General features: G+C 50.0%; 2 protein-coding genes across 4 annotated transcripts; both read right to left on the reverse strand.

Moving 5' to 3' along the window:
• Positions 1–3,712: 3,712 nt before the first annotated feature.
• LOC123427198 (protein LOW PSII ACCUMULATION 1, chloroplastic) lies at positions 3,713–5,462 on the reverse strand. Of its 2 annotated transcripts, none has more exons than XM_045111184.1 (4): positions 4,966–5,462; positions 4,276–4,881; positions 4,102–4,152; positions 3,713–4,021 (listed from the first exon to the last, which is right to left on the reverse strand). In XM_045111184.1, the coding sequence occupies exons 1-4, from the start codon at positions 5,460–5,462 to the stop codon at positions 3,883–3,885; spliced, it is 1,293 nt and encodes a 430-aa protein (XP_044967119.1). In that variant the 3' UTR covers positions 3,713–3,882. The 2 variants fall into 2 exon arrangements, with proteins under 2 accessions (XP_044967119.1, XP_044967120.1); XM_045111185.1 differs by having other exon boundaries at positions 4,971–5,163.
• A 30-nt stretch (positions 5,463–5,492) lies between these two features.
• On the reverse strand, positions 5,493–9,366 carry LOC123427197 (putative disease resistance protein At3g14460). Of its 2 annotated transcripts, XR_006622374.1 has the most exons (2): positions 5,824–9,366; positions 5,493–5,585 (listed from the first exon to the last, which is right to left on the reverse strand). XR_006622374.1 is itself a non-coding variant. In XM_045111182.1 (1 exon), exon 1 carries the CDS (start codon positions 9,304–9,306, stop codon positions 5,884–5,886), a length of 3,423 nt encoding a protein of 1,140 aa, XP_044967117.1. In that variant the 5' UTR covers positions 9,307–9,366; the 3' UTR covers positions 5,683–5,883. The 2 variants fall into 2 exon arrangements, 1 of the variants encoding a protein (XP_044967117.1); XM_045111182.1 differs by lacking the exon at positions 5,493–5,585 and having other exon boundaries at positions 5,683–9,366.
• Between the last annotated feature and the right edge of the window lie 9,858 nt (positions 9,367–19,224).

The raw sequence follows: 19,224 nt of genomic DNA on the forward strand, positions 1-19,224 counted from the left end.
CACTCCAACTCGCCCGGCAAAAGCCACGCCGTGCAGCTGCTGCCGGGGTAGCCTACCGCGGCTCTCCCACAGCGAGGCCAGCCTAGCCCTGGCGCGGCTACCACGAGGGGAGGGAGCCCCTCTGCGCAGCGCACGCACGCACTTTGCACTGCAGAACAAGCCGCCGCTACTGCATCCTCCTAAGCCGCTGCTAGAGAACAGAGAAGCATGCACCACGTCGGATCCGAGCCGATCCGCGGAGGAGGAAGGAAGGGGGAAGGCGCGGCCTCACCTTGCGGGAAGATGGGGCGCCGAACGGGGAGGAGGAGCGCCGGACCGGGGAAGAAGACGCCAAAGAAGTTCCTCCGCCGTAGACCGAAGCAGGGAAGGAGTTCGCCCGGTTCGCCCCGTTGACGAGGACGAGCTCGACGGGGGGGTCGCTCCTGGGGGTCCTAACGCCGGGAATGGGACGCGGGGAGCCGCCCCGAGCCCCCGGACATGGCGGCCGGTGCCGGAGACGATGGAACGGCGGGTTGACGGAGGAGGCGCTGCACTCTCTCTCTCTCTCTGCTACTTCTCAGAAGCTTACCAGGGAAGAACGAGGGAAGGGGGAAACTGGCGGCGCTGGGGGGACGGAGAGGGAACCCTAGGGCGAAGGAGGAGGCCCCGGGCTCCTTTTATCGTCTCGGGAGGCGAGCTCGAGCCGCTGGATTAAGGGGGAGGCGATCGGGAGGCGGAGCGTAGGTCGTACGAGAGTGACGTCGGGAGGAAGAAGAAAACGGCTCGCCAGCGGGCTCTGTCGCCAGGGTTGGAGACCTACTGGGCCAGCACGGGAGGAAGACTTAATGGGCCAGGGAAAGAAATAATTACACACGAGGTTTATCCAATTAGATAAAGAGAAGAAAAAAAATGCACCCAGGGAAGAAAATATTACCCAAAATAACTACTGGGTTAAAAATTAAAAGTAAAATCCTGCTGGTCATGAGGAATTATGGCCCAAAAGAAAAAAATAGGAAAGCAATATTTGGAGTTGTTTGAAACAAATGCAAAACAGGAATTAATTTGCTGTTTTGAATTTATTTGCACCTTTTAAAACAAATAACAAGTCAGCAGAAAAATACTCCTCCTCATAACCACATTTTTAACTAACCACCAGACATTTTAGAATCATCTTTGGGAAGAAGGAATTTTGACATGGAAAAAAAATAGGAGGGAAAAGGAGTTTAAAAAACAAGAGCTTAAAATGACTAGAACTCACTCCTACATCACACACACCATTATCACATGCATCACAAGATAGTGCAAAACCACCACTTAACCCTAGCAAGATCACATGCACTCACAACACCACAACACTACTCCTAGTAAAAACAAATGCAACATGATCATGGCATGCAATCATAAGGTATGGCAAGGAATGATATGTTATGCATGCATGCAAGGGAAGCAAGTACTAAGGAACACACATGAAATCATGGCACAAAATGATATCATCACAATCTCTGACAAGGTGGCCCCACATGGAAGGTTACAAAAAGGGAAAGTCCTACACTTGGGGCATTACAGCGACCCACTCTCCCCTTACCTTTTCATTATTCTCGTCGCCGACATCTTAAAACGTATGATCCTGCTAGCTCACAACGATGGCCTTATTCAGCACCCTTTAGACCATCCTCGTTGCCGTCTTACAATACGTGAATAACACCCTCATTTGGCAAATGCTTCCTCCAATGGGTACACTGATCTCAAGAAAATCTTGGATGACTTTGCCAAAGCGACCGGTCTTTCTCTCAATTTCCATAGAACAACTTCCTTCCCGACCCACCTCTCCCTTAGCATCGCCTCCAAAATTAGTAACATCTTTGGATGCGACATCTATGTGTTTCCTCAAACTTACCTTGGTTTGCCCCTCTCACCCATAAAACTTCCTTCGTCGACATTTCAACCTATCATCGAGCACTCCTTAAACCACCTTTCTAGCTGGATTGCACGGTTTCTCTCTCGTAGGGCTTGCCTAACTCTCATGTCCTCGGTCCTCGACTCAATTCTGGTCTACTTCATGTCAGCCTTCCGTATCCCTAAGAAATTTTTAAAACAACTGGACGCGATTCGTAGAGGCTTTTTTTGGGCAACAGAGGAGAGCTATTCAGGAGCACAATGCCTTATTGCTTGGAAAAATATTTGCAAATCTAAAAGTTCTGGTGGTCCAGGCATAAAAAAATTGCCTCTATGAAATATATGCTTATTAATGAAGTTTGCTTTCAAATTACTTCAGGGAAACAATTTACCCTGGGTCAAATGGTACCACAACAGAACTGCCAATCCATAGCAGATAAGCCTATAAAGCCATCTTTTTCTGTGGAAGGTGGTGAATTCTCAGTTACCTACACTTGAAAAAAAAATCCTTTTTTTGACAAATAATGGCTTTGCAACCTTCTTGTGGACTCATATTTGGATCATTCCTGAACCTTTAGCCACTATATACCCCTACCTTTACTCTCACTCCATAAAACCTATCATTTGAGTGTCTCAGGTCATGCAAGACGGATTACTAACTAACCTACGGAATCATCTTACTAATGTTACTTCCAACGAGCTTTGTGAATGTGTTGTCTTTGTTCCACGACTTTGTCCAAAATGATGTCGCTGATGATAGGTTCCTCCTGCATGACACACCCTTCTTCTCCATACATGCCGACTCTACCATTACCGACGAGGACGATATCGACCCCTTTGCCAAGCTTATTTGGTCGTCCAAGGTTCGGATGAAGGTCAAGATTTTTGGAAGGCTCCTCTTCAAGGATCGGCTCAACACCAAGCACAATCTCCTCAAGAAAACAATCACCAACGATTCCATCTGTCCTCGATGTGCTGCACGGTGGAGGATGTTGCTCACCTATTTGTTCACTGTCCGTTTGCAGTGAACGCGTGGGATGCCCTACAACTAGACGCTCCACCCTCGTTTGCTGCAATTTGGGATATTGCCTCGCCGACCAGACTCCAGCATGATGTTGGCCGTATGCCGCACTCTTTATTTTGTGGAAAATATAAGACTTTAGGAATGCCCATGTTTTCCGCAATGAGGATCACACGACTAGGACTACGATTATGAATCTTGTAAATGGTTTCTCCCTCTAGACCTTCATATTCACTCATGAAAACTGCGTCTTGGCACCAATACCTTTCACTGCGCGCTAGCACACTTTTTTTAACATAATACAAACACAAGCGTTCATATACGCGTGCATACATTCACCCCTATGAACGTACAAACGCACATTCTTATCCCTATGAGCACCTTCAAATACTGAGCCGACATATTATCTTGAAATTTACAAAGTCGTCGTAGGCACGTCATCGTCGACAGAAACGTTTTCTCTCATTGAATGCGCATCGCCAAAAATCCTAAAATAAATTTAAAAATAACTGCGAACACCAGGATTTAAACTCTGGTGAGGCTGGAAATACCACTGTCACTCTAACCATTCTATCACGGCTTGGTTTATCTCCAACGTACTTCTGTAACCTCGCCTTTGACGCTTTGAGTAATGTATTCACGCGGGATGCGCTCCCCCATGGTGATTGTTCAAAAAAAAAACTATGTATGAGAAAATTCTGAGAATTAGAGTCGTCGAGAAATTATTTGAATCAAAGAGGCCCTAAGGTGTCAATTAGATCATCACATTTTCGTTTATGATGTTTGCTCAGAACTAGTCAAACTTACAAAAAAAAATTGTCATCGTCGTTAAGCCATGCCACATTTCAGCCAGCGAGACAGCTGCGCACGAACTAATCAGTTCAGACATGCCCTGCGTTACATGTGTATACTAGTACTACTAGTATGCAAACTTGCAAAACCACACGAATTTCAGACGGAACACAAAAAAGAAGCCTGCAAAGAAACTAGACTCTCCCGTCCATTCCATCAAAAAGACCCGACCACATCCCCTTGACCTGCGGCAGCTGCGCCACGAACGCTTGCCATGGCGGGTAGCCCACGCCGCTGCCCCGGACGCGCCCGTCCATCCTCAGCGACAGGTACCTGCGCACAAGCAATTTGATTCCAGGAATCCAACAACCCCAACAGCTGAAATGTTCAGACGAATCCGCGGTGCTACTCACACAGGGGAATCAGGCGTCACATTCGCCATCTTCTTCTGCTCGGCCAACCATCTGCAACAACAAGTATCAGCACAGCAGCAATCAGCACGACGTGATTCGCCATTGTCAATCAATCAATTCTTCGTGTGCGAGCAAGATAGTAAGCAAACTAGCTCGGCCTACGCAGCCTCGTACTTTGCCCACTCGGATGTGTACACCGGCGTGAGCTGCCAGAGCCTCCTGCTCTTCCTGGCCACCTCGTCGTCCTCCGCCTCCCCGCCGTCGGCGTCCTCGCCGAACTCCAGCGCCGGCGCGTTGCCGTCCGTGGGGAAGGGCAGCACCAGCACGCCCCTCTCCATGAGGTCCTTGAGGAACGGCCTGCTCCGGCGGAACGACTCGGCGACGAACTCGGCGGGGCCGGCGACGATGACGAGCCGCGCGCTGCCCCTCAGCTCGCTCAGCGGCACCACCCTGCCGCCGTCGCCCACGCGGAGCTTGAGCCTCGACAGGTTCTCCTCCCGCGTGAGCCTGGCCACCTGCGCATCGCTGGCCTTGCGGTCGCGCGAGTAGAGGAACGCGAAGACGGCGACGGCCGCCACGTCGATTCCCAGGCCCTTGAGCGTCTCCGGGACCCCCGCCGCCCTCGCCGGGTTCCCCAGCGCCGGGAGGAGCTGCGTTAGCGCGATGAGGCTACCCAGGCCCGCGCTGGCCATGAAGGCCAGGTAGAAGAACATGCGCACCGACCGGAACGGGGACAGCACCTCGCTCCTTATCTTGGCCATGGAGCTGCTGCTGCCGCCGCTGCAAGAATCGGACGAGGCCATCAACGACGGGCGCAGAGACGAGCCAAATACAGAGAAAAAACAAAGACGACGGGGCGGCTACCTTACCTCGTTGCCCGGAGCGGCGGAAGGGGGAGGGGAGGGCTTGTTCGCGGCGGAGCACCGGGCGCCGCGGCGTGCTCTGCCGCTGGAGGATAAGGAGAGAGAGGCCGACGGCTTCCGAGAAGTCGGCGGCAGAAAGAGCAGTGGGGCGGGCAGGGAGACGGTGGCCGGAGGGGAGGGGGAGGGGATCGGCCGCGCGGCCATCGTCATGGAGCCGCAGGTTCGCTGGCGCTGGCGCTGCGTGCAGCAGACCGGAGCCTCTGGCTGCGACGGAGGGTAGGATTTCCCTCTCTTCTCCTCTGCTTTTTTAACCGCCACTCGATTTGTGGCGGCAATCGCAACAGCAAGGTGGGCAAGGGAAGGAGAGGAGAGGCCCACGCTTGGCCTTGTAGGCAGGCTGCTGCCGCTTCGCTTGAGTTTGCCTGGCTTTCTGAATGCCAAGTTGCTGTGCATTCTCTGGAGAGAACAAGTTGGTGTGTATTTTGGCAGTGCCAGCATCCAGATAAATTCCAAAAATGCTTGCTGCTCCTGAGGCAGAACAAATATCCCAGATGGTATTGGCAAGACTGCAGCACGGTTATGGTTACCCTCTCAACAACTGGTAAGCTGATGCATTTTGCTCTGGAGAAAAACAGATGCATTCATCAGTATTCAGGCTGAAGAAATTCCAAAAACTTGGTGCCATTTGAGTTCCTCAGATAGAAAGCTTGGCAGTTAGTGCAGATTTCTAGCACACAAGCTGAACAAATTTCACACACATTTTGTGTTATTTGAGTTCCCGAGACGGAACAAAGTATCAAAATGAAACTAAAAAGGGCACGCCTACAGAGGTTACAGTGTCTCAAAGCTGCAAGCTTACCTCGGTAAGCTGCAGGCAACACAAACCGACGTTCGCACTCTGATCTCCGAGTTGCAGAGACTACGCCGTATTGTAAGAAAACTTGAGCTTCTTCAACTGCTCCTCCAGCAACGGGTGGCACTTCTCGAACGACAATGTCCTCACGGAGACCGGCAAGCCCGTATGTGGCAACGACCGAATCTTTGGACAGTTGAATATCCGCAGGAACTGGAGAGTCGACAAAGTGTACAACTCTTCAGGGAGTGCAACAAGATTCCCACAGTCCTGGAACAACAGCTCTTGCACCGACGGGAAACACCAACACAGCTTCTTGCTGCGAGGACCATGAACGACCATGGAGTCCGTGGACTGGTATAGGACAAGGGTCTTAAGAGCAGGCATTGTGCCTCTCATCATCAGGCCAAGGAGATGTGTGCTACTACTGGTTAGGCACTCCAGCTTTTGCAACCCCTGGCCTTCGCCGACGTCGAGAAACATCGAGGGATCAAGGTCTGTCAACCTAGGACAGTCCACAATATGCAGGTTGATGAGTGAAGAGAGGTGGTGCAATCCACCAAAGGATTGCAGGCTGCTGCAGTTATCGACATACATCCCTCGGAGTGATCGCAGCTGCGAAACTACTTCTGCTGGAAGGGACAGTAAGTTAGGGCAACTGTATATAATCAAGCTTACTAGTGAAGGCAGGTTGTGCAAGCAGGATGGAAGTGATGCATCGACATGGCCGCATGACCGCATAAGCAACTCTTCTGTAGATGGTGGCAGGGTCAGTTTCCTTGTGGGTGGAAGCTCTGGACAGTTTTGTATTTCCAATACGCAAAGAGAAGCGAAGTCCCGAAATCTTTCCACAGGGAGCAATGCTAGTTTTGAGCAGTTCATAACAGTTACTTCGGTGATTCCCTGCAAGCTCTGTGGCTGTAGACACTCGTCGAGACTCCTCAGGTTTCTGCATCGTATGATGTGCAACCTCCTAAGGGAAGAAGGGAGGCTGGTGATTTCAGTTAGGAACTGGCAGTTGGAGAGACTGAGCTCACACAAACAGCACAGATTTCCAGCTTGCAACCAAGATGGTGTCTGGATGCCACTGTAGTGCCTCAATTTCAAACTCTCAAGGTTGGGATGAGGCTGAAGTGATTCAACAATAATGCTTTCTTCTGAACACTTAGCATCGCTGGATTCCACAGTACCTACTTCACTTGAGGACCATTCCAGAATTAACCGTTGTAGGTGCGCTTTTGTGTTCATCTTGGCTTTTAAAGCATCATCATTCACAACATTCTCAAGATTCGTAACATGTAAAGTTTCAGTCAGCTGTGTCATGTCCTTCAGTTCGGCAATTCTGTGCCCTTGTCCTTTCGGAATTTCAAATACCAACGAGTTCTCGAGTGATGTCAAATTGCTTGTATTGCTCATCACCGAAGTAATCGGTTCATTCATGTAACATTTCCTCAGATTGGCTAATCTAGTCAGGCCTTTGGGATGGTTCTTCAGAGGGACGTTCAGTACATTCAGAATTTGTAGATTGCTTAATTGAGAAATGGAGTCAGGCAACCATTGGATCTTTGTGTAAGAGATATCGATATACCGGAGAAGTTTTAGATTGCCAATATTCCTAGGGAGCTCTTTGATCACACACTCCCGTAGCACCAGCACGCGGATATTACTCAGTTTATCAAACAAAATATCAAGTGAGCAACTCAAATCTTGCCCAGACATACCGAGAATCAAAAGCGACCGCAGTTTTGTGTATCTACCCAATTCAAGAAACTTGCTCAGTTCAAGATATTTTGTGCACACTGACAGATGGCGAATGGTTGAAGGGATTTTCGGAAGGCATCTTTCATCAGTCAGACAAAAACATTCATCGATAGAGAGTGACTGTGCGAGATCAGACATCAGGTCATGCATGACGAAACATGAGTCGCTGAATATGTGTTGCTGAAAAAAGGACCTGCTGAGCAATTCTTTCAAGCAATTGTTCCCAAAGTCACCTTGAGGCGAGATGAAGCCTTCTGCAATCCACATGTCAATCAGAGTCTCCTTCCCAAAGATATGCCCTTTTGGAAATATCGCGCAGAATGTGAAGCATTGCTTGAGGTGTGCCGGGAGGTACTGGTAACTCAGTCGGAGAGCCGGGAGAATCCCTCCGGCACCTTGCTCAAGCTCCCACAACCCACTTGCCATGACTATGTTCCAATGCTTTGTGCTCATGTCAGAGCTCAGTGCCCCACCGACAGTCTTGGCAGCAAGAGGGGAGCCCTTGAGCCTGTGGGCAATCTTCTTGCCAATGGCCACCAATTCAGGATGGCCTGCAGGATCCTCATCACCGCATGCATACTGCTTGAACAGCTCCCAGTAAGCCTCCTCCGGTAATCCATTCAGACACAACAGCTCCACCGCTCCGGCGGCATCCGCAACCTTGCAAGAGCGACCGGTCACCAAGATGGCACTTCCAGGATGCCCAAACTTCAGTGGTGCCACGAGCGTCTGAAACTCTAGACTGTCTTCACACCAGACATTGTCAAGGACAAGAAGGAACCTCTTGGAACTGACCAAATCCCTGAGAACCACCTGAAGCGAGTCCAAATTGCCAAGGCCAGTTTGCGCCGCCGCCCCTTTGGTCGCCGACTCTATGATCGCTTTGGTCACCAGAATCACGTCCGGCGATTCCGGCAGGCAAACCCACATCCGCAGGTCGAAGTGGTCCTGCACCCTCTGGTCGTTGTACACAACCTGCGCCAGAGTGGTCTTCCCCACGCCGCCCATGCCAAGGATCGCCAGCACGGCCACGCCGTCACGGCTCTTCCGTCGCTTCGCGCTGCTGCTGCTGCTGCCGCCGCCGCCGCCGGAATCCAGGGCACGGACTGGATTCAGAAGCAGACGGACCACGTCCTCGCGCTCCCGGTCTCTGCCGAGAACCAGGGGCCTCCCGGCGAACGAGCTCGTCTCCCGGAACGCGCGCCGCGGCGTCGCCTTGCCGGCCGCGTCCATCGCGGCGAGGGCCCGCTCCAGGTCGGTGGACGCGTACTCGAGCCGAGACCTGACGCCTCTGGTTCTATCCGCCGCGCCGGTGACCAATCCGCGCAGGAAACCGCTCACGGATGGGAAAAGGCTCTGGCTCGCCTGCTTCTCGTCCGTGGCGAGCTCGTCCGCGAGGTCCTCGGCGTCGCAGCCGGCGTCCTTGAGCCGGGCGAGGAGATCCGCGACGCCGGGGTTGGCGAACCGCCACTGCTCCGCTCGCTCGACGAGCGCGTGGACGCGGGATAGCACGGAACGCAGCCTGTCCACTTCGTCGCCGAGGCCTGCGTGGGCGCCCCACGCGCCGGCGGTGGCCGACAAGCCGGTGGTCAGGAGCCAATCCATGGAGGAGGTAGTTCCGTAGTTGGGTTTGCACAAGTAGATGGACCCTGTCAAAAAATGGTGGAGAAGGGTGCAGTTTTGCTTTTCCCATTTTTTCGTAATTGCTTTTTCTTTTGGACAAATCATCTCCTCCTTTATTCAGTCATAATTGTATCATTTTTTGCGAGTAATAATTGTATCATTTACAAGAGAAGGTGTAATTTCATCCGGAGGCGAATTCATCTACGAGTAGATACTAGGAGGAGAGAACTTGTCATCTTGACCAATTTCATGGGCTACCTGATTACTATCTGTATTCCTCCTTCCGTTCCAAAATAAATGTCTTAAGTTTAGTATAACTTTATGCTAAAACTAGTATAAAGTTGAGACAGTTATTTTAGGACGGAGGGAGTACATGAATTAAACAAGACGTGATTGAAAGTCTAGCGACATGTAATAACAGTCATCGAATATAGCACTTGCTACTGAGCTGGAGAAGCCTTCCTTCGGAGAATTAAGAACTTCTCCATTGTCGGAGATCACCTAAATCTTAGTACGTCCCATTGTTTGTGTTATGTTTAACCCAAATCTCAGAGCAGTAGCTTCAGCAGAAAAGAGAGTCATAGCAAAAACTCGGTCTTTGACAGAAGCCTGTGGAACAGAGTTGCAACAGCTTGAGAAAACTTGGAGGCAGAAAGATACTGTACGAGAATTTTATCACTTATCAAAGTACAAGTCAGTGCCATGAATTCTTTACTTCTGACAAGTAGTTGTAATCTTTTGACAATGCCGACCAGGCAAGTGAATTTCATTCATTTCAGAAGCAAGGCTATGCTTTCAATCTTGGGTGTCATTGATAGCAAGATGGACTAAGTGTCTGCAAGCTTCTGGAGCCCCTGAGTTTCATGATCATCTGTTGAGAATGAGGAGATTGCCATTCGCTTTGGGGTTTGAGTTGAAGAATCTAGAGATGGGCTTTACTTTGTTTCCGAGGATAAATCTCGTAGACAAATCTAGTGATAAGGGAAGCAAGCTTCTGGGGATTTTCGTGACACGTTTAGACACAGCATACCATTGCTTTACATATGCAAACAAGTCTGATAACATGGATAAGTCTGTCAAGAAAAAAATTCTGATAGAAGTCAACAAGGTTACATGGAGCTGAAATAATCAATGAATGGACAATCATCATCATCATCCGAGTATAGAAGAGAAAACTTGCTTCTGTTAATAGCTTCATATAGGCAGCACAGTGCCAAGATGCATATCAAGAGAAATTTAGGCTAGAGCAACAAGCCATAGCAAAGGTTGGACAAACAACACATAACAATGGCACAAAGAAGCTCAGAGACAATCAAATATGGCAGACAAGTCGGGTACATCATATATAATATGGTAGTACTTGATAATAATAGTAGATACATGGCATTGACACTGCCCACTGATATACGTTCATCGAACACACAGCCACGGTAAGAAATGCAACAAGGCGGTAAAGTTTGTTTCCAACACTGACAGCGCCCCTTTCACCTACCTCCTTTTCTTCTTGTCCTTCTCCTTGAGAGCGGGGAAATTGACAAAACGCGAAGGAAAAGCAAAACCATCCAGGACAAACTGATCAAAATCACGAATTTTAGCTCTCAGTCCTTGCTCCAGGTCTTTCAGTTGGTTGCCCAACCTTGTGATCTCCACATGATTCTTCTTCTTGTTCCTCAAGAGCGGCAAAATGTCCCGTCTTGTGTTACCGATCAGGTTCGACTTGTTGAAACACTGCCGTTTGAGCCAGTCCCAGTGTTCGTCGCCGGTGGAGTCTGGTTTCTTGAAATCCCATGATTTTGTTAGGAAGTATTAGTATTAGTCTAGGAGTCCTCATTAGTCTTATTAGTATTAGTCTAGGAGTCCTTATTAGTCTATGTTTACTTTCCTTGCACCTCAAGTCTTGTGAAATATATATATGCCCCTTGGGCCTTCAATAAATATAAGTTGCTTTCCTAACATGGTATTAGAGCTTAGGTTATTTTTTTCGGGCGCCGCAACTCGCCCTCCCGATCCAATCTCGCGCGCTCCACGCTGCCTCGTTCTGCTGCTCGATCTGAGCAGGGACGACTCGTCCTGGGCTCTTCTCCGCCTCCAGCCGCCGACGCCTCATCCCGCGGGATCTCGTGCCCCCAGCCGGCGGTGTGTTGCTCCAGATCGAGCCGGTCCTCCGGCTGTTTCCCCATCAAGCTGCTGCAGGACGCCGCTGCTTGGATTGGGACGGACTCCTGCGCTGCTGACGCGCGCATCCTCCGGCCTCCGCAGCCGTACGACCGCTGTCCGACTCCGCCACAGTCTGGCCGCCGTCCGTCCGCTGTCCGCGTCCGGCACCGTCTGGCCGCCGTTTGTCACTGCCGCTGCGATCTATGCCTGACCATCCGTCAGTGCATGGCCATTGAGATCCGTTCGGGGCTGCATCGGCCGTTGACCTGGGCATAAACTGCTTTGGTTAGCCTTGGTGCTGGCCTGCAACGGCTGTTGTGCACACACGTGACGTGGTGCTGTACTATTTCTGGTGGTTCATCATCGGTTGATAGTGTTCAAAAAAAAATGTTCCTCTCGGGTCTGCATGTCCCTTGCTGCCTGGTGGCTCCTGCTGCTCCTGTCTCACATCTGGGTTGTTCCTCGACGCTTGATGCTCGTTCGTTTGTATCGCCGTCTTTTTCGGCGTCTTCCGCAGGTTGTGGTGGTATCTTTACTGCTGCTCCTCTTGTGAGCTTCACATATGATGATTGTCGCTCTTTCTCGACACCTCTCGCGACTTTCATCGGTTGTACTGGTGCACATGACTCCATCATATTGTGTGCTTTTTAGTTTATTTTTTCCGCTACGTCCACCAAATCCGCTGATATTTTGTGTTTTCTCATGCCATGCGAGTCCACCATACCTTAGTCCGTCAGCCTTTTTTTTTCTCCTATCCTGATCCTTTCTATACAACTTTTGTGCCCTATTTGCCCTGGTTGTTTTCTATAGGATTTTCTGAACTTCTTTAGCATTGTCGATCTAAGTCCATCGTGCCTTATCCGCCGAGCTTCTTTCGCCGACGGTTGTCGTGGACTATGATTTTCTGCACAATGCTTTATTCTCTTGATGTGACATCTTCTTTTGACAACCCATCTTCTCTTGATACTTATCTTGTATCTTCAAGTGATGCGGTGTCTACCTCTGATGTGCCATCTCTTCGTTATCTCCTTCGGCGACTTGACAAGTTTTGAAGACTCTTCATGCTACGACGACACTCTCAAGACGCGGATTTGGATTATCATTTTTTTTCTTCAGTATTACACTTCTTCAAATGCAATGCTATTGCATACGTTTTGCATTTGAGGGGGGGTGTTAGAAAGTATTAGTATTAGTCTAGGAGTCCTCATTAGTCTATTAGTATTAGTCTAGAAGTCCTTATTAGTCTATGTTTACTTTTCTTGCACCTCAAGTCTTGTGTAATATATATATATGCCCCTTGGACCTTCAATAAATATAAGTTGCTTTCCTAACAGATTTCTCCTCCTGCAAAATAAATAAATCATTTTAATGAATAAGATACGATAACATGCTGGGAGACTAACGACCTTATGTAGTAACGGATGTCTGTAACAAACTATTTTCACTTTTAATTAATTAATGGATGAGCAAAGGGCATGCCTCTGTTTCAGAAAAAGAACAAATGCATCTCAAATGTGTAACTAAAGAAGTTTCTAATAGATAACGCCTAGTTGGTGGGGGGATGCTGTGCAATTGTTCTCAGAGGAGTTGACAGCATCCACTAGTCTAGTTGCATCAAGAAAACTGCAAGCACACTTCAGCTAGTCGTAAACCTGCCGGCTAGCACATCTTTTCCGGTTCCACGAGATGTTCAAGTCGATCCTGATTTCAGAGTAAGAAGAAAACGTACAATTCCATCCACAACAGATTTTAGCAAGCCACACCATGACAACACAGGCAGTGTAGGACGCCAAACAGCCAAAGCAGTTAAACCACAGACAAGAACAGCTCTAGGGCCTAAGAATAGGCAACAAATATCATTACCAATACCGCCCACCATATGACCAAAGTGCCAAAACGCCTCCATGGCGGGGATGAGAGGATGGATTAACCATCCTGCGAGCCTGCCTGCATGAAGACCCACAGGAAGCATATAGTCAGATCAATTAACAACAAATAAAAGAGAAATACAGGCAAGGGGATACAAGAAAAACCTTGAAATGATCGATTCAAACATACAAGTTTGATAATCAACGAGGCGAGGCGAGGCGAGGCCGACCGGAGAAAGAGATGCAGCGCGTGGCACGGTTGGTCAGTTGCATGTATACAAGAAAAAGAGCCGCAGCGTACGTTGACAGCAGAAGAAGGGAGCGGGACGAGAACGTACGGCGGCCGGCGCCAGCGGCTGACAAAGGATCCGGAGACGTCGTGGAGACGGGTAGGGGATGAGCGGAGAGAACAGGAGCCTCCAGATCTCATCAGGAAAGAAACAGAGGAGCCAGTCTCCTGATTAAATTTAGGGTTAGTCGCAGCCGGTGCCGGTTCTTCCACCTGCATGTTGACACCTGTCAACTCGTTTTTTATCTTTACCTACTGTGGCAATGAACCAAACACATGACTAATGTGTTGTGGCATGACTAAGGTTAGACGTGGCAATCTTAGGATTGGAACCAAACAGCCCCTTAATCTGGTTCTAAACACAAGACTAGTTCTCGTATTTTGATACAGAGGCGAGGCAGTATAATACTGTACTATTACCGCACCACATGTGCAGCCACGTGGTATCTATCCCATCCTTTCATCGTCAGGCAGTCTTGTCCGTCCGTCCACCGTCTTCACATGCAAGAAAGAGATACTGGATCCGTAACCTAGAGCAGCAGCGATGCCTACCTGCTAGATCTGCAGAGGACATGACAGGAGACTCTCGCCGGCCGGCAAGAATACCGGCTGTTGGTGGCCAGCGGATATGAAGAGCAGGACTGCAGCTGACGGCGTTGGGCAGATCAGCCAAAACGCCTCCATGGCGGGGATGAGAGGATGGATTAACCATCCTGCGAGCCTGCCTGCATGAAGACCCACAGGAAGCATATGGTCAGATCAATTAACAACAAATACAAGAGAAATACAGGCAAGGGGATACAAGAAAAACCTTGAAATGATCGATTCAAACATACAAGTTTGATAATCAACGAGGCGAGGCGAGGCGAGGCCGGCCGGAGAAAGAGATGCAGCGCGTGGCACGGTTGGTCAGTTGCAAGCATACAAGAAAAAGAGCCGCAGCGTACGTTGACAGCAGAAGAAGGGAGCGGGACGAGAACGTACGGCGGCCGGCGCCAGCGGCTGACCAAGGATCCGGACGGACGGACGTCGTGGAGACGGTTAGGGGATGAGAGGAGAGAACAGGAGCCTCCAGATCTCATCAGGAAAGAAACAAAGGAGCTAGTCTCCTGATTAAATTTAGGGTTAGTCGCAGCCGGTGCCGGTTCTTCCACCTGCATATTGACACGTGTCGACTCGTTTTTTATCTTTACCTACTGAGGCAATGAACCAAACACATGACTAATGTGTTGTGGCATGACTAAGGTTAGACGTGGCAATCTTAGGATTGGAACCAAACAGCCCCTTAATCTGGTTCTAAACACAAGACTAGTTATCGTATTTTGATACAGAGGCGAGGCAGTATAATACTGTACTATTACCGCACCACATGTGCAGCCACGTGGTATCTATCCCATCCTTTCATCGTCAGGCAGTCTTGTCCGTGCGTCCACCGTCTTCACATGCAAGAAAGAGATACTGGATCCGTAACCTAGAGCAGCAGCGATGCCTGCCTGCTAGATCTGAAGAGGACAGGACAGGAGACTCTCGCCGGCCGGCAAGAATACCGGCTGTTGGTGGCCAGCGGATATGAAGAGCAGGACTGCAGCTGACGGCATTTGGAAGATCAGCCAAAACGCCTCCATAGCGGGGATGAGAGGATGGATTAACCATCCTGCGAGCCTGCCTGCATGAAGACCCACAGGAAGCATATGGTCAGATCAATTAACAACAAATAAAAGAGAAATACAGGCAAGGGGATACAAGAAAGACCTTGAAATGATCGATTCAAACATACAAGTTTGATAATCAACGAGGCGATGCGAGGCGAGGCCAGCCGGAGAAAGAGATGCAGCGCGTGGCACGGTTGGTCAGTTGCAAGCATACAAGAAAAAGAGCCGGAGCGTACGTTGACAGCAGAAGAAGAGAGCGGGACGAGAACGTACGGCGGTCGGCGCCAGCGGCTGACCAAGGATCCGGACGGACGAACGTCGTGGAGACGGTTAGGGGATGAGAGGAGAGAACAGGAGCCTCCAGATCTCATCAGGGAAGAAACAGAGGAGCCAGTCTCCTGATTAAATTTAGGGTTAGTCGCAGCCGGTGCCGGTTCTTCCACCTGCATGTTGACACGTGTCGACTCGTATTTTATCTTTACATACTGTGGCGATGAACCAAACACATGACTAATGTGTTGTGGCATGACTAAGGTTAGACGTGGCAATCTTAGGATTGGAACCAAACAGCCCTTAATCTGGTTCTAAACACAAGACTAGTTCTCGTATTTTGATACAGAGGCGAGGCAGTATAATACTGTACTATTACCACACCACATGTGCAGCCACGTGGTATCTATCCCATCCTTTCATCGTCAGGCAGTCTTGTCCGTCCGTCCACCGCCTTCACATGCAAGAAAGAGATACTGGATCCGTAACCTAGAGCAGCAGCGATGCCTGCCTGCTAGATCTGAAGAGCACAGGACAGGAGACTCTCGCCGGCCGGCAAGAATACCGGCTGTTGGTGGCCAGCGGATATGAAGAGAAGGACTGCAGCTGACGGCATTTGGAAGATCAGCCAAAACGCCTCCATGGCGGGGATGAGAGGATGGATTAACCATCCTGCGAGCCTGCCTCCATGAAGACCCACAGGAAGCATATGGTCAGATCAATTAACAACAAATAAAAGAGAAATACAGGCAAGGGGATACAAGAAAGACCTTGAAATGATCGATTCAAACATACAAGTTTGATAATCAACGAGGCGAGGCGAGGCGAGGCCGGCCGGAGAAAGAGATGTAGCGCGTGGCACGGTTGGTCAGTTGCAAGCATACAAGAAAAAGAGCCGGAGCGTACGTTGACAGCAGAAGAAGGGAGCGGGACGAGAACGTACGGCGGCCGGCGCCAGCGGCTGACCAAGGATCCGTACGGACGAACGTCGTGGAGACGGGTAGGGGATGAGAGGAGAGAACAGGAGCCTCCAGATCTCATCACGAAAGAAACAGAGGAGCCAGTCTCCTGATTAAATTTAGGGTTAGTCGCAGCCGGTGCCGGTTCTTCCACGTGCATGTTGACACCTGTCGACTCGTTTTTTATCTTTACCTACTGTGGCAATGAAACAAACACATGACTAATGTGTTGTGGCATGACTAAGGTTAGACGTGGCAATCTTAGGATTGGAGCAAAACAGCCCCTTAATCTGGTTCTAAACACAAGACTAGTTCTCGTATTTTGATACAGAGGCGAGGCAGTATAATACTGTACTATTACCGCACCACATGTGCAGCCACGTGGTATCTATCCCATCCTTTCATCGTCAGGCAGTCTTGTCCGTCCGTCCGCCGTCTTCACATGCAAGAAAGAGATACTGGATCCGTAACCTAGAGCAGCAGCGAGGCCTGCCTGCTAGATCTGAAGAGGACAGGACAGGAGACTCTCGCCGGCCGGCAAGAATACCGGCTGTTGGTGGCCAGCGGATATGAAGAGCAGGATTGAAGCTGACGGCGTTGGGCAGATCGGCCAAAACGCCTCCATGGCGGGGATGAGAGGACGGATTAACCGTCCTGCGAGCCTGCCTGCATGAAGACCCACAGGAAGCATATGGTCAGATCAATTAACAACAAATAAAAGAGAAATACAGGCAAGGGGATACAAGAAAAACCTTGAAATGATCGATTCAAACATACAAGTTTGATAATCTACGAGGCGAGGCGAGGCGAGGCCGGCCGGAGAAAGAGATGCAGCGCGTGGCATGGTTGGTCAGTTGCAAGCATACAAGAAAAAGAGCCAGAGCGTACGTTGACAGCAGAAGAAGGGAGCGGGACGTGAACGTACGGCGGCCGGCGCCAGCGGCTGACCAAGGATCCGGACGGACGGACGTCGTGGAGACGGGTAGGGGATGAGAGGAGAGAACAGGAGCCTCCAGATCTCATCTGGAAAGAAACAGAGGAGCTAGTCTCCTGATTAAATTTAGGGTTAGTCGCAGCCGGTGCCGGTTCTTCCACCTGCATGTTGACACCTGTCGACTCGTTTTTTATCATTACATACTGTGGCAATGAACCAAACACATGACTAATGTGTTGTGGCATGACTAAGGTGAGACGTGGCAATCTTAGGATTGGAACCAAACAGCCCCTTAATCTGGTTCTAAACACAAGACTAGTTCTCGTATTTTGATACAGAGGCGAGGCAGTATAATACTATACTATTACCGCACCACATGTGCAGCCACGTGGTATCTATCCCATCCTTTCATCGTCAGGCGGTCTTGTCCGTCCGTCCACCGTCTTCACATGCAAGAAAGAGATACTGGATCCGTAACCTAGAGCAGCAGCGATGCCTGCCTGCTAGATCTGAAGAGGACAGGACACGAGACTCTCGCCGGCCGGCAAGAATACCGGCTGTTGGTGGCCAGCGGATATGAAGAGCAGGACTGCAGCTGACGGCGTTGGGAAGATCAGCCAAAACGCCTCCATGGCGGGGATGAGAGGATGGATTAACCATCCTGCGAGCCTGCCTGCATGAAGACCCATAGGAAGCATATGGTCAGATCAATTAACAACAAATAAAAGAGAAATACAGGCAAGGGGATACAAGAAAGACCTTGAAATGATCGATTCAAACATACAAGTTTGATAATCAACGAGGCGAGGCGAGGCGAGGCCGGCCGGAGAAAGAGATGCAGCGCGTGGCACGGTTGGTCAGTTGCAAGCATACAAGAAAAAGAGCCGGAGCGTACGTTGACAGCAGAAGAAGGGAGCGGGACGAGAACGTACGGCGGCCGGCGCCAGCGGCTGACCAAGGATCCGGACGGACGGACGTCGTGGAGACGGGTAGGGGATGAGAGGAGAGAACAGGAGCCTCCAGATCTCATCAGGAAAGAAACAGAGGAGCCAGTCTCCTGATTAAATTTAGGGTTAGTCACAGCCGGTGCCGGTTCTTCCACCTGCATGTTGACACCTGTCGACTCGTTTTTTATCTTTACCTACTGTGGCAATGAACCAAACACATGACTAATGTGTTGTGGCATGACTAAGGTTAGACGTGGCAATATTAGGATTGGAACCAAACAGCCCCTTAATCTGGTTCTAAACACAAGACTAGTTCTCGTATTTTGATACAGAGGCGAGGCAGTATAATACTGTACTATTACCGCACCACATGTGCAGCCACGTGGTATCTATCCCATCCTTTCATTGTCAGGCAGTCTTGTCCGTCCGTCCACCGTCTTCACATGCAAGAAAGAGATACTGGATCCGTAACCTAGAGCAGCAGCGATGCCTGCCTGCTACATCTGAAGAGGACAGGACATGAGACTCTCGCCGGCCGGCAAGAATACCGGTTGTTGGTGGCCATCGGATATGAAGAGCAGGACTGCAGCTGACGGCGTTGGGCAGATCAGCCAAAACGCCTCCATGGCGGGGATGAGAGGATGGATTAACCATCCTGCGAGCCTGCCTCCATGAAGACCCACAGGAAGCATATGGTCAGATCAATTAACAACAAATAAAAGAGAAATACAGGCAAGGGGATACAAGAAAGACCTTGAAATGATCGATTCAAACATACAAGTTTGATAATCAACGAGGCGAGGCGAGGCGAGGCCGGCCGGAGAAAGAGATGTAGCGCGTGGCACGGTTGGTCAGTTGCAAGCATACAAGAAAAAGAGCCGCAGCGTACGTTGACAGCAGAAGAAGGGAGCGGGACGAGAACGTACGGCGGCCGGCGCCAGCGGCTG

The sequence above is a fragment of the Hordeum vulgare genome, chromosome 2H, assembly GCF_904849725.1.
Source record: "Hordeum vulgare subsp. vulgare chromosome 2H, MorexV3_pseudomolecules_assembly, whole genome shotgun sequence".
NCBI lineage: Eukaryota > Viridiplantae > Streptophyta > Magnoliopsida > Poales > Poaceae > Hordeum > Hordeum vulgare.

Bases quoted from the DNA above. Each gene is read 5' to 3' on its own strand.
- LOC123427198 (XM_045111184.1), bottom strand. From the start codon at position 5,462: ATGCTGGCACTGCCAAAATACACACCAACTTGTTCTCTCCAGAGAATG. The intron at 4,882-4,965 runs GTAGCCGCCCCG...CGATTCTTGCAG, and splicing joins GCTCCGGGCAACGAGGTAAG to CGGCGGCAGCAGCAGCTCCA. The intron at 4,022-4,101 runs GTGAGTAGCACC...GCTTGTGCGCAG, and splicing joins GTGACGCCTGATTCCCCTGT to GTACCTGTCGCTGAGGATGG.
- LOC123427197 (XM_045111182.1), bottom strand. From the start codon at position 9,306: ATGATTTGTCCAAAAGAAAAAGCAATTACGAAAAAATGGGAAAAGCAA.